This window comes from Peromyscus maniculatus, chromosome 9, assembly GCF_049852395.1.
Source record: "Peromyscus maniculatus bairdii isolate BWxNUB_F1_BW_parent chromosome 9, HU_Pman_BW_mat_3.1, whole genome shotgun sequence".
Taxonomy (NCBI): domain Eukaryota; kingdom Metazoa; phylum Chordata; class Mammalia; order Rodentia; family Cricetidae; genus Peromyscus; species Peromyscus maniculatus.
In genome coordinates this window covers 41,713,062-41,727,074 of record NC_134860.1, presented here as the reverse complement: position 1 = coordinate 41,727,074, position 14,013 = coordinate 41,713,062, and the positions used below count along the sequence as shown (strand labels likewise).

At 45.7% G+C, this 14,013-nt stretch overlaps 1 protein-coding gene across 1 annotated transcript; it reads right to left on the bottom strand.

Annotated features, from left to right (window-relative positions):
• Positions 1 to 3,905: 3,905 nt before the first annotated feature.
• LOC143267327 (disks large homolog 5-like) lies at positions 3,906 to 13,295 on the bottom strand. Its single transcript, XM_076544745.1, has 6 exons — positions 13,018 to 13,295; positions 9,778 to 9,946; positions 8,459 to 8,590; positions 7,625 to 7,808; positions 5,573 to 5,688; positions 3,906 to 4,628 (listed from the first exon to the last, which is right to left on the bottom strand). The coding sequence occupies exons 1-6, from the start codon at positions 13,148 to 13,150 to the stop codon at positions 4,436 to 4,438; spliced, it is 927 nt and encodes a 308-aa protein (XP_076400860.1). The 5' UTR covers positions 13,151 to 13,295; the 3' UTR covers positions 3,906 to 4,435.
• Between the last annotated feature and the right edge of the window lie 718 nt (positions 13,296 to 14,013).

The following is a 14,013-nucleotide window of genomic DNA, read 5'->3' as shown; positions in this document are numbered from 1 at the left end:
ACATCTTTTCTCGTAAGGGTTCTGGCCTCTGATTTCTACTACACTGTCAATAATCCACCCTCATTGGACTCCTCTTGGATATACAATTGATGTCTGTGTCACGGAGATCCTGTAGCTCTGATCTGCAGATCTGGGCCATCCACATGTTCCTGCAGTTCATAGATGAAGAGGGTGTTAGGGTGGGATAACTTATAGCCCTGGTTATGAACCTGGGTGGTAGCTGGGTTAGAGAACCCACCAGCTTTCCCTCATCTTCACCACTTGAGCAAGCTCTCCTATTCTCCCCCAGCCAAATCACCCAGTACAGGGTGTAGATTGAACAGAGGCCGATTATCCTGCTCTCATGTGTGGTAATATTGTGTTCCCCAAAATACTGTACTGTAAGAAACTCATCTGGGGTCAGAGTGCAGAATAGCCACTAGGACCTAGAGTCCAGAAAATGGTGGCATACACACCTTTAATCTTAGCATTCTGGAGGCAGAGAAACATCCTGATGTCTGTGAGTTCTAAGTCACACTGGAAACAGACAGGAATGGTGACACAAGCCTTTAATCCCAGGAAATCATGGCTGGAAGCAGAAAAGTATATAAAGCGAGAGGACGAGGAACTAGATAGAGTCTGTTAAGCATTTAGGCTTTTGAGCAGCAGTTCAGCTAAGATGTATTTGGATGAGAACTCAGAGGCTTCCTGTCTGAGGAAACAAGAACAGCTGAGGAACGGGCAAGGTGAGCAGGCTGTGGCTTGCTCTGCTTCTCTGATCTTCTAGGATTCACCCCAATCCCTGGCTTTAGGTCTGATTTTATTAATGAGACCTGTTAAGATTCATGCTACCCACCTGCCCTCACATCTGAGTCACCCACACTCAGAACACAAGGACCAGCCCTACTGTTTGGAGAGTCAAGGTGGTGGGTCCAGTCCTCCAATTGTTTCCATAGGTGACTGTCCAACTCTCATGGCCCAGAGGCCAGCTCTCCCACCAGCCTCAGATAGCATATCCTCTGGTAGGGCAGACATCTTTCCCTCACCATTGCCAACACAGGTCAGAAGAAGGGGAGCAGAGTCAGCTCTTCTGCTCTCACAGCCTCACAGCCAGCTCACCTACACAACCACTAACAATTTAGGTCTACATGCTACTCAGTCCAGGGGCAGGACCCACTCTCCACGTGCTGCAGTTGGTGAGGGGCAGATCCAGTTCTCCCTGGTGCTACAGCCTGTGAGAGGCAGGGTGAATTCTTTGAATCCCTATCCTGTCTTCAGTGGTAACAGGAGCAACTGACACCAACAAAAACAGAAGCTGTTGCAGGGTACAGTTTTTAGACATGGCCATTAGCAGCAGCCTAGACCGGGAGGACACCATAGCCCCTGGTCGTAGCATAGCCCACTAAGAACTGTATATCCCTGGAAGACACAGCCCTTGTCTAAGATGGTCCTGTATCTCTCTTGGTTGGCAATATAGGCCACAAACACTGACTGCATTAGCAACATGAACCCAGACATGGTGCTAGGTGGCTTGCTGGGCCTGGATGTCAACATGGCCCTAGTTGGCAATGCAGATCACTCAGATCAGCATGGACCCACCAGCAGTACCCAAGTGGATCCATGGCAGCCCAGATTCCAGGCATCTGCACTGTCTGTGATGGCATCAGGATCTGGGAAAGCAATGCAGACCCTGGTTTCAGCAGAGCCAGGGACCCCGATGTGGCTCATGGAAATGTTCCTGGCACAGATGTCACTCTGGTCCCGGTTGGCAGCACAGTCCTCTAAAACACACATATGCCCTGTGTTATATCTCTTTCACAGTACCATAGTCACAAGTGGTGGCCCAGACTGAAGACACCTGCTGAGCCTTCAGTGGTAATAGGAGTCATCGATATCAACACAAGATGCCCACAACTGTGGGAGATCCATGGACAAGATATGGTTGTTTTTCATTAATAGGGTTCCCATGATCATTTCATGAAATGTGTATACAGAATAATATAGTTGAAGGATAGCAATATATATGTCCACAAGGATGCAGTATGGATCCTTTTTTCATCAAGAATTGGGTATATACTGAATTGGCAACACTATCCACATGCAAAGACCTATGTATCCCTGTCTTGGCTTGGAAGTCACTATGTAGCCCAAGATGGGCACACAGAGTTCTGATGTTAAAGGAGGTTCTGGAGTTACAGGATGAAAACTTCGCACATGATATTCAGAGTGAAGAGTTGGAAACTGTCTATCTAGAACAACTTGACCTCAAGACAGTCCATGATAGATTTCCCATCACATAGGGAGGGCTAAGTAGCTTGCCAAAGACATCGACATTAAATGGATAGAAAAAGTCTTGCTCACCAACATCTCTACCCTCCATGTTGTAGTACCCCTCACAGAAGCCACATTCTGCTGAATGTCAGGGTTCTCAGGAACTCCTGTCTCAGGTTTTCTGTGTCTCAAGCTCATTAGTGATGCTTCATTTTCTTCAGGAGTACTGAGCCAACAGACCCATGGATCTGATGGGGGCTGGATCACCTGGAGGTCACTTGGTGTTTGTCTCACTAGTGAAATCACAGCTAAAGTGGGTGTCTTCATCTGAGGGGGCCTTAACCCTAAGGCTCAAGAATGTCACGTGATAAAGATGTCTGGAACTTCTTTGGCCTCCTCAGGTTTTCCATGAGACCTGCCCTCAGAGAAGGAAAGACCATCATATCTAGAGCAGCCTAGCTGGCACACAGGCTAGACAACCTTTGAACCCAAAGCAATGCTGACCAGAAAAAGAGGTCTTTTTATTTTATAATTTAATTTAATTTTACATATCAGCCAGTGATTCCCTTGTTCTCCCCTCTCCAGCCCTTCCCTCCTTTTCCCCCAGCTGAACCCCCCCCCATTCCCATAGCCTCCAGGGCAAAGACTCCCCTGAAGACTGAGTTCAAACTGGTAGATTCTGTCCAGGCAGGTCCAGTCCCTTCCTACCCGCCTGATCCAAGTGTCTCTGCATAAGCCCGAAGTTCCAAACAGCCAGCTCATGCACTGAGAACAGGACCCGTTTCACTGCCTGGATGCCTCCCAAACAGATCAAGATAATCAACTGCCTCACTTATCCAGAGGGCCTGATCCAGTTGGGGGATCCTCAGCTATTGGTTCATAGTTCATGTGTTTCCATTCGTTTGGCTATTTGTCCCTGTGGTTTTTCCAACCTTGGTCTCAACAACTCTTGCTCATACAATCCCTCCTCTTTCTTACCAATTGGACTCGTGGAGCTCCACCTGGGGCCGGGCTGTGAATTTCTGCATCAAGTTCCCTCAGTCATTGGATGGGGTTTCTAGAATAACAATTAGGGTGTTTGGCCATCCTATCACCAGAGTAGGTCAGTTCGGGCTGTCTCTCGACCATTGCCAGTAGTCTATTGTGGGGGTTTCTTTGTTGATTTCTGGGGACCTCGCTAGCTCTTTGCTTCTTCCTATTCTCATGTGGTCTTCATTTATCATGCTCTTTTATTCCTTGTTCTCTCTGTGTGTTCTTGATCCAGCTGGGATCTCCTGCTCCCCTAAGCTCTCTTTCCCTTGACACTTGCCCTTCATTAGCCCCACTCACGTCCATGTTGTTCATGTAGATTTCATCCACTTCTCTGTTGTTGGGCGAACCTTGTATCTTTCTTGGGGTCCTGTTTTCTACATAGCCTCCCTGAAGTTGATAGTATCAGTCTAGTCATCTTTGTTTTACATCTAGTATCCACCTATGAGTGAGTACATACCATGTTTGTTTTTCTGAGTCTGGGTTACCTCACTCAGGGTGATTTTTTCTAGATCCATCCATTTGCCTGCAAACTTCATAATGTCATTGTTTTTCTCTGCTGAGTAGTACTCCATTGTGTATATGACCACATTTTAGGTGTTAAGAGTTAAGTGTAGGCAATCACATTTTTCTTAATAAAGATACAATCATTTTACTCAATAATGGATGAAAGGGCACACAATATAAACAGTAAATAGTCATATCAAAATACCAAGCAACAAGAACCAAAGAAAGTACAAATTAATTCAAAACCTTAAACAATAACAAAGAAAACCAAAAAACCCAAAGCAAACAAAACCCAACAAAAAAACAAAAAAAAATTATGCTAAGCAGCTTGCTAAATTAAAAGATTAAAGGGTTAGGTTAATCATGCAACAGACTTTGAGGCACAGTCAAAAGCCTGTGGCTGGCCTTGAAAACATGGTAGGAAGGCAGTCACAAATGTAAAAGACCATTTCAAAGCAAGTATAGCAATGCCCCATGGGACTTGGAGTGTGTATTCTTCTGAGGAGGCTTCAATCCAAGGGTGGAGAGCGCCATGGGTTCAAGTGGATTGTGGCTTCTTTGGCCTCCTCAGTTCTCTCAAAGCTGTTGTGTGAGAAGGAAAGGCAATCAGTCCCAGAGGCATCCTGGCTGGGCCACAGGCTAGACAAAATCAGGGCCTATTCACACTGGAAGCCAATGTCAAGAGCCCCCAGTCCCCATGAATGCCATGGTTGCAGGTGTTGGAATGCAGTGGTGGCTCACTTGCCTGTGATACTTCCTGCTCCTGCTGCAGCAGCTCTGTCTGCAGGAGGCTCTCATCCTGGGCTGTGACATGTTCCAGGTCATACTGGAGATTTTCTGACCTAGAGGAGGAAGGCAGTTAGGGAACAGGCCTGGTGGGGACCTGCTGTGTCAGCTATTGAGCCTGAACCAACTCTAGTCATCTGGACAGTCCAGCATGATCTTTCAGCTCAGGTCATTCTTTGATTTCCTAGGAGAGTAGTGTCAGAGTGAACCTTAGCCTGGATTTAACTCTGTGTTTTAAAATCTGCTAGAAGACAAACTGAGAACTAGACAGTGCTGGACAAGAAAATCCACACATTTCTACAGCTGTCCAGATACAATATTTTGAGAAAAACATAACAGTGTATCAAGGTCTGAGTGACAGTTCAGGGCAGATGTACATGGCCCTGATTAAATACCAGGTGAATGAGCAACCTGGGAAACTGAATGTAGTCCCTCTAGAGAGCCTACAAAATAAAATCAGTGAAGGTTCTGATTATTCCTAAAGGACAGAGACCTGCCTGAGTTCAACACCTCAACCCCTAAATAATCTTATGTCCAGAAAAATCTTTTCTCAGGAGACAGATGCACACTGCAGAGAGTTTATAATCAGCAGGAGTGTGCTGCATGCAGATCTAACCAAAAGTAGGAACTTCTCCTTAAATGTGATGTTCTGGAAGGAAAATAAATTAACAAGAGCACACACTGTCCTTCAAAACTAACCCTCCTCCTCCTAGGTTGAGTACTACCATAGGGAGATATATGGGGAGACACAGGGGACACTGAGAAGATACCAGAGATCTTCGAAGGGAATAAGGGGTACACATTCCTCAGAAACACTAAGGCTCACACATAGTGTTTCCTGGAGAAGTTCTTGTTAACAGGGCCAGCACAACACCCTGAGGTGGTCTTTCATTGCCTGTGGATGAGAGCCATCCAGATGGGGAGATTCCCAAAAAGGACAGAGATATAGGTACAAGTGACCTACATCTTTCTAACTACTCCTCCCAGTTTGGGCTCCTACCTCATCTCATAGACACTGAAGTGATGTTGCAGCTTTTCTGCCAAGTCCCTTTGCTGGGTGACCAGCTCCTTCTGATTCAGCATGCCCTTCAGTCTTTCATCCAGGCTTTCTTGCTCCTGTTCATTAGAAGATTGTGTTCTCAGGGGAGAGTTCTCACTCTCATGCACACACATAAAGTCAAGGACACACATAAATACATTTATGCACCCATACAAGCCCACTGTAATGCACTAACATGTTCAATTTCGCTGCCAATTCTAACAGAAAGAGCAATCACCAAGAATACTACTGAGAAGAAGATTAAATTTCTTTGGATGAGAAATGAACACAGTGGCATTTAGAGGTAGGCACAGTACTTTCTCAATAAAGTTAGTTGGTCTCCATCATCCTTAAAAATATAACGAGTAATTTCAGAGAAAAACACACACATGAGTTTACACATTCACAAACACTAGTACTTTTAAGCACCCATATCCCCAACACACACACAAGCATTTGCCCCTACACATACAGGAAATATGGGCACACAAACACCCACTCACCAACAGGAGGTCATATACAGAAAACAAAGGAACACTAATGTCCAAATAATAGCCAGTATTCACACACAGAGAGAAGTTCACCCACACAGATGGACACAAATGCGCGCGCACGCGCGCGCACACACACACACACACACACACACACACACACGCACACACACACGCACACGCACATGCACATGATATAGTCAATAACACAATGTTGGCAAGGAGATGCACTGTGGGATTCTGTGTTTTGAAACCAATGAAACAAACAAGACATTTCCTTTGTGTTAGTTCTGTGTTGTGAAAAGGAACAAGTCTAGTTTTTATTTTTAAAATAGGTGTATTGTTTGATTTCGTGATTTATTAAAGAACACATGTATACCAAAGCAATAAGAGTGTATAAACACAAGAGAAACTACTCCCTCCTTTTTCTTTCTGAGCAATTGAAACTTGTGACAATTAGATGAGACAAAACAAGACAGAAGGCCCCATTGAAGAACAGGAGATCCAGAGTCCTGGCCAGCCCAAATAGCCCAAACAGATAATTTTATGTTCAGTGAATGACCTTGGTTCAAGGGAACAAGAGAGTAAGCAACAGATGACAACATGGGGTTTCATTATGTAGCCTCTGAACACACCCGTGTATGTACACATTAACATACACCTGTAAGGATCACACACAAACAAGAGGATTTAAAAGCAAGCAGAAAAAAGGAAGAGGATATTGAGTAAACAGATAAATTTAGATTATGCACATCAGATGTTTCCACAGAGGCCTACAACAGAACTATCCATCTTCTGGGGACTAAAACTGCCTAGAGGAGAGCACACAGCTTAGTCAAACTATGTTGAGGTGATTGGAGAAAATGTTCTCTTCAAGCCTTAAACCTCTCATCCCAACCCTCAAGCAGTCAAAGTCCTCCCACATCGATGGTCATTCAGTCAGCTCCAGACTGGAAACTCCAGGATGGGAGAACTGCCCAGCACCACTCACAGAAAACAGGGCTGACAAGCTGATACTCAGCTTCTGAGAGTGTGACCCAAGAATTAAGCTAAAGAAAGAGAACAAAATGGAATGCAGGAAGAAAGGACAAGCCCACTTGCCACCCCAAAAGTTGACAATGAAAAACATTCACTTGGCATTGTCTAGGGCTCTAGTCCTTGCAAGCTGCTTCCTACTTATGATCTCACAGGACCCCAGAATGCAAATGAGCCACAGGCCACTGACCTAATCAATGAGAGCTCTGTGATATTCTACAAGTAGCTCCCTGCATGAGAGATTCTAATATAATGACATGTAGGTGTGTGGTATCTCACAGACCCATCTCTCTGAATGTACTGCAATTTCAGCAGACCAGGAGGGTTTGCTTTCCAATCAGCTAGTATCTAGCAAGAGGCTAACTCTACAGGAAGACTTGTGAATGATCACAGAAATGGATTCTGGATGGGTGGGTGGGTGCTTACATGGGTGTTTTTATTTTATGGTTGGACAGTTGGGAAGTCTGCCCCTACTGCCTCAGCCTACCTGATGCTGCTCAGCACAGGGGTCACACATCTTCTCATGGGCCTCCTTTAAGAGCTTCATCAACTTCTCACAGGTCTCATGTTCTTCAATCTGCTCCTTCCACAACAGCATGTTCTGATGTCTCAACAGATGGACATTGTTCCTTAGCTGATTACACTCTGGTAGGATCTGGCCATTGAGGTAACTAAACAATCACCAAAACATCGTGAGCCACAGTGAGCCTCCATTTACCATCCTACCTCAAAGTACCACCAACCATGAAAAGTCTGAGGTCAACAGAACAAGAATGGAGCTCTCAGTAGACCAGCCAGCATCACTCAAATGCAGGCTAAATCCAGAGAATAGCCAAATTGCAGACAAATTCAAAGTACTTCTGAAAATCCAGGTACCAAAAGGAATCTTGTCCCTCTGAGAACAGGGTGCAGTCCACACCTGTGCTTAACTGTTCCTGATATTGGGAAAGCATCTGCAGGTAGAGGCAAAACACACTCTGAATGAGGGCAGAAGTTCTAACAGGAATAACTTCTCTCTATAGATCCCAGGCAAATCAGATCTGTGAAGACCCTGCCAGCACCCAGAGAAACTGGGCTTCAAGAAATCCGTTCATGGTACAAACCATTATTCTGTCTTAGGTCTCCTGAGTTGGGCAGGACAATAATAGGAGGGCCTCAGTGTTTTTTCACACTTAGCAAAATTGAGTCCAAGAGGCAAAAATTGAAGGGCCACAAGGCAGGCTATGGGCTCACAGGAACACAGGCTAGAACCAGAGCCCTCACTTTGAGTCAAGGACAAAGAAGGGCAGAATCAGTCTCTCCCAAGCTATTGGGCACTTACCTAAAGTATTCAGTCTCCTCCATCAGCCCCTTGCACTTGTCCAAGGCTTCACTCATCTCCATTGGCATTTTCTGGAGAGCTGACATCACCTGCTTGTGTTCCATTTCAAGCATCTCTGTTTCAAAGTTCAGCCTGTGGTAGGGCATGGCCCCAGGAAAAATGAACCCCTGAACACAGGCAACACAGGCAATAAGGATCACATGAATAAGGCTGTGTCGTGGACTACCCCAGCACAGTAGATGCCACAGCCTGGTATTTAAACACTGGGACTTCCTGGTGCTTATTAAACATTCTATCTTGTGCACAGAACATAACAACCAGAAGGTTTAGGGTGAGGGATCCAGTTCATGAGCACCCAGAGTGGGAATGGAGCTATAGATAAGTGCTCTAAGAAGTTGCCAGGAGTCTGTGCCACATATCTGAAAACACAAGAAAACTATGCTAACATTTCTCCTATCTCTGGAACAGGGATTCTCATTCCTGTGTGCCAATAGCTACACAGAAACCCAGAGCAAACAATTAGTTTTTGCCGGGAGGAGCCCCAATTTCGGGATGGTTTTATAAACTGCACAGTGATTGTTATGTTCTAAAATGGTGAGCACAGTGACCAGGGGGTGTGATGCTCAAAGTGAGGTTCCCTTGCTTCACCAGTGCTGTAATCTGGACCCATGTTAAATTCTCAGACCCTTTAAGAGCCCCAATGCTATAAGGATTGTGCAACACACACACACACACATACACACACACAAACACACACACACACACACACACACACACACACACACACACACACACACACACACACACACACATACACACACACCTTATGAAATCAGGATGCCCAAGATGTTGAAATGAGGCATTGCCACAGAGTATAAGAAGACCAGAGGGGAGCTTCAGGCCACACCCTTAGTCAGATGAATAAACCAGGGCGCTCCACCTGCTTTCATGAGCTTTCATACACAATCATCTGCTGGTCCAGTACAAAGACTCTCCACAAACTCACAGTACCTAGCATCTCTCACAAGCTAACGCCTGTCAAGGTCTCTTGAAGTACATGTTGAGGGTTCACACACTACCAACTCTATCCCAAGAGTGCAATTGAGGCCACACATTCTGCTTTTCATTTGGAGGAAGCAGAACAGCTTGTGTCCCTATCTCATTCCTCCCCGGGTTCCAAGTCTGCATCTCAAAGGAACTCATGAAAACTAGTTTAGGCAGCAGGACCCCCTGGAATTTCAGCCTCCTGTTCCTCAGGAAACCCGGGATTGATACTGTGGTTTCAAGAAGGTCAGCAGAGAACTGCGCATAATGACTACCTGTTGTTCAAATCCTTGCAAGTATAATTGGCTAGGATACCACGAAGTTCATTTCTCTCACATTCCATGTCATGCAAGCGAATGGTGAGTTTTTCAATTTTTTTCATGTCTTGCTCCTGCTCCTGCTCAGTAAAGCTGGAGAGTTGGGATGGTGCCTCTCCAGTAGTCCCTGCAGGTAGATAAAACAAATTAACTTGTATTCTTGAATGGCAAGGACCAGGAGAGACCATGCTGAGTCCCAAGAAGAAGCCTAATGTAATGAATGCTAGGGACCCAGGGAACCTTCCAAACAGCAGGAAAGCTATGCGAAACTAGGCCCACTGAGCTCTGTCTCTGTACTCAACCACTGTGGATAATTATGTGCCTCTCTCCCTAATGCAGTACCCTGGCCCTGAAGGCATAAGCAAGACCAGCCAAGTAGAATTGGAGGACAGTGTCAGCTACCATCTGATGTGATTCAAGCAAAGCCTGTTGTCCCTCGAGCTTAGCAGCACCAAAACCTAATCACATGTGTTCAGGACCAAAACTTCTGCTGATGTGCTGTGTGGCCTAGTTGGTTTCCCTCCCTTCCTATTGGCATCAGATTCCCATGGAAACTGAGTAATCCACTAGGATGAAGTGCAGCAACGCCCTACCCAGAACAGGACAGTTCAGTGGTCCGTTTATCCCAATCCTCTTTCTCAGTCAGAAGGAATTGAAGGAATTCCCAGAAAAGCAGCTGCAACCTGGACAAATCATGGCTCTCCTAAACTAACTTTAGAAACTCTTGAATATGGGTCTGCTCTTTAGAAAGCCAGAAAAGCTGGACTCACCCATTACTACACAGAATCTCCCAGCTGCTGTGCTACACTACTACAAATCTCAGCTCAAGTTCACCTCCTCCAGGAAGTGTCTTGTCCCCTGCTGTGGACTCACTGTGCCTTTCCCAGAACCATTTATTTCTCCAGGTTTTTACACTGAGACCAAAGGCCAGCTTTCTTCTGCCTCTCTCTGGTCTCTCCATGTTCTCCATTCTCTCTCCCAAGCAGCCTGCTCAGTCTTGCAAACATGTCCATGGGAACTGAAGGAATAACCCACAGTCATTGGTGTTGCCACACCACTGGTGACATCACAGAGAAAAATAAGCACTCTCCATGATAGAGTAGAATCTCCATGGAAGGGATGATTAGGGTCACCCCTGGCAGTCCTCACTTATCCACTAACTAGCTCTTCTGCACTTCATCAAAAGCCATGTTGCCCTTCCCAGCAGCCTTCCCAGAAACACAAGGGAAGACCTTCAGCACCTCCTCCTTACAAAGCCAGAGATCTATTTCTGTTTCATTAGAATATTTTCACTACTTCATGTATGGGAAGTTGAAGACTCACTTCAAAATACATCTCAGGCAATGATTGGGCCATTCTTGATATCTGTAATCAATAACATGAGAAAAAAATGTTGCTAGGGAATTAAGTCAGAATGGTGAGAAGGAAAGGTTGATCCTCTGATGTCAACAAGAACATTGTGCAGGATTCACAAGGCTGTTTACAATATATGGTTATGGTAGGAGTTTGTGGGTGTCCTGTCAGAACAAAGAAATGTCCCTTAGTTAATGAGAAATATTTCACTGAATCAGCACAATAAATTCAAGCCAATACATGTCAGGGTGGATGGTAAGAACTGGGACTCTGCAGGAGATCCCTGAGACACAAGAGCAAACACTGCCAGGATGAGTGATGGTCCATTCCAGCACTCAAGTGTCAGGAAAGATGAATGGCTAGTGAGAGGCCAGACACAGATATGAAAGGACAAATGTGTCACAGTCATGGGGACAATATGTAGTGTGTCACTTCTATGTTGCTTCACCTAGTGCTACACAGAGACTAATTTCTTGATCTGGAGCCATCTGTGAAGATGCCCATGCCCTTGGGACAGAGTTGGCCCAGCCAGCTTAAAGAATACTCATGGGAGCATGAGAAGGGCAGGCAAAGGACACAGGAAATATACGAGGAGTCCTGTTTTCTAGACCTTTCCCAGAGCCGCACATCACACTTGTCAATTTCCTGGCAGCACTGAAATGAGGAGCTGGTACCATGTTCAGCCTGGATGGCAAATTCTTCAGAATACTGGACTGTGGTCTCAGGAAGGTACTTGGTGGACCCAAAAACACATGAGTGATGTGGGGTAAACTATGTCCATTCAGATGTTATATCACCCTGACAACCAAGTTAGACAAAGTTAAGTATCTCAGTAATTCCCTACTCTAGAAGTCAAAGCACAGTACTGCCCTAGGCTTTACCTCATCTCAGTCAAATCTGACCCACTGAAGGATGCTCAGGAAGTAAATGACAGATGAGTCTTATTCCTAGCAATTACTAAAAGACCAGACTTGTGTCTCCCCCTCTGTGGATGTCAGTTCTCCCTTCTCTCTATAGGGAGGTGGATGTCTCAAAAGTCGGCAGGGTTCCTCTCTCTCCCTAGACAATGTGACCCATGGGACATCCTTCTAAAGCTTATTCAAAGCTACAGAGAAAGCTCTGTAGCTTCGGATCACTCAGACAAGTGCTTTGAAAAACCTGGAGAAAATTGCTACTGTCACACTCAGGTAGTATATGGAGGCCCACCTCACTTGCTCTTTGCTTCAGACTCTCCTGTTAATGGGGAAGCCATGCAGGGGCAGAACATGGTCATCAGATTCACAAAGCCTTCCTCACTGACAGTCCAAGACACCCAGAGCTGGCAGGAAGGGGGCAGTCTCAGTCCAGGTTCACTGAATCTAACAGCTCTCAGGCTGAACTGCAGACCTGTGTGCCATCAGCAGTTGGTAAATCAGAAACCACAGGGGTCATTTGAAGACAGCAGCACTTGGTGGATCCTGCCCTGCTAGTGGCTGTGATGTAAAGTATGAGAACCTCAGGCTTTGCCAGGGCACCTTCCTTCCACTATTATTACTGGCACACAACTAAAGGACTCCAGTGTGTGGGAGAGGGTACAGTTATGGTACAGAAATCTCATTACTTTCTCTGTGCCTCCTCCCCACTCAGAGTGAAAGCAGATGGTACACAGCAAAGCAGATAAAGCCTTGTCAATTCCTGAATCTGCCAAACTAACCATCATGGATCCTTGATCTGGGTCTGCTCTTAAGAACCCAGAGCAGGATAGGCCTCTTCCTTTCCACAAGTTCCCAGTTCTTGAGCCCTAGCTATGGAAGGCTCAACACCACCATCACATCCAGAAAGTTGCCCAGCCCCTCCTAAACTCACTGCGTCTTCCCCAGGTCCTGAGATTTCTCCATGTTGTCCAGTGAGACCTAGGGCCTGCTTCTTTCTTCCTCGCTCTGGTCTCTCCATGCTGTGTATTCTCTCTCTCAACTAGACGCCCCAGTCTTGACCACATCTCTGTAGGTGAACCTTACAGCAGTGAACTAATGTCCTAAGCTCCTGTGGTGTTGCTACAACACTAGTGACATCACAGGGGATTCCAAGAGCTCTCAAGGATACAGTAGAATTCCAGAGAAGAGACTGCTGATGTCATGGGGCACAGCCTTTGCTTCCTTGCTAATTCTTCATGAACTGACCAGAAGCTGATGTTTCTTTCCAGGAATCTCTGCTGTGACACAGGGGAAGCCATTCAGCTCCTCCTCCTTCCAAAGCTATAGATTTCTTTCTGCTTCATTAGAATCTTTTCACTACTTCACCCATGAGAAGTTGGAAGCTCATTTATAAACACTGACAATATTTGGCCCTTCCCATCCTATGGGGAGGTTACTCATTACCCCCATATTTTCCCAGAATACTCTTCAGTAGGAGCAGTAGTAAATATTACTTAGAAGTTTAGAAGTGGGAGAAACAGTAAGAAAATACAGGATAGCCTGGAGAGGAGCTGAGTGTCCGTGCCCTGGGGTATTTAAAGGAAAGCCAAGGGGTGAAGCAAAAGACCTCCCCCCAGCGCAGCCAAGTGCTGATCATCTTAGACACCTGCACTCAGGCCCTTGTTCAAATCATCCTCTCTATGCAGACCGGCTGGGTAAAGCCACTAGGAAACCGAAAAATGGGCTCTAACACCATTCTAATACCCATACCCAATAATAGGAGAAATAAAGCATTCCAAGAAATTAGTCAGGATGATGTGGAGGAGGAAGATTGAGTCCCTTGAAGTAAACAAATTGCTAGAGAAGACTAAGGTTAAGGGTAGGTGGCCATTGGGAATTTGTAAGTGAGCTAAGACTCTTATGAGACCCAAACTGTTGCACAATGTTC

Coding starts and splice junctions, on each gene's coding strand:
- LOC143267327 (XM_076544745.1), bottom strand. CDS start 13,150: ATGTGGTCAAGACTGGGGCGTCTAGTTGAGAGAGAGAATACACAGCAT. Junction 8,591..9,777: donor TGCAAGGATTTGAACAACAG/GTAGTCATTATG, acceptor GCCCTACCACAG/GCTGAACTTTGAAACAGAGA. Junction 7,809..8,458: donor GAGGAGACTGAATACTTTAG/GTAAGTGCCCAA, acceptor GTGATTGTTTAG/TTACCTCAATGGCCAGATCC.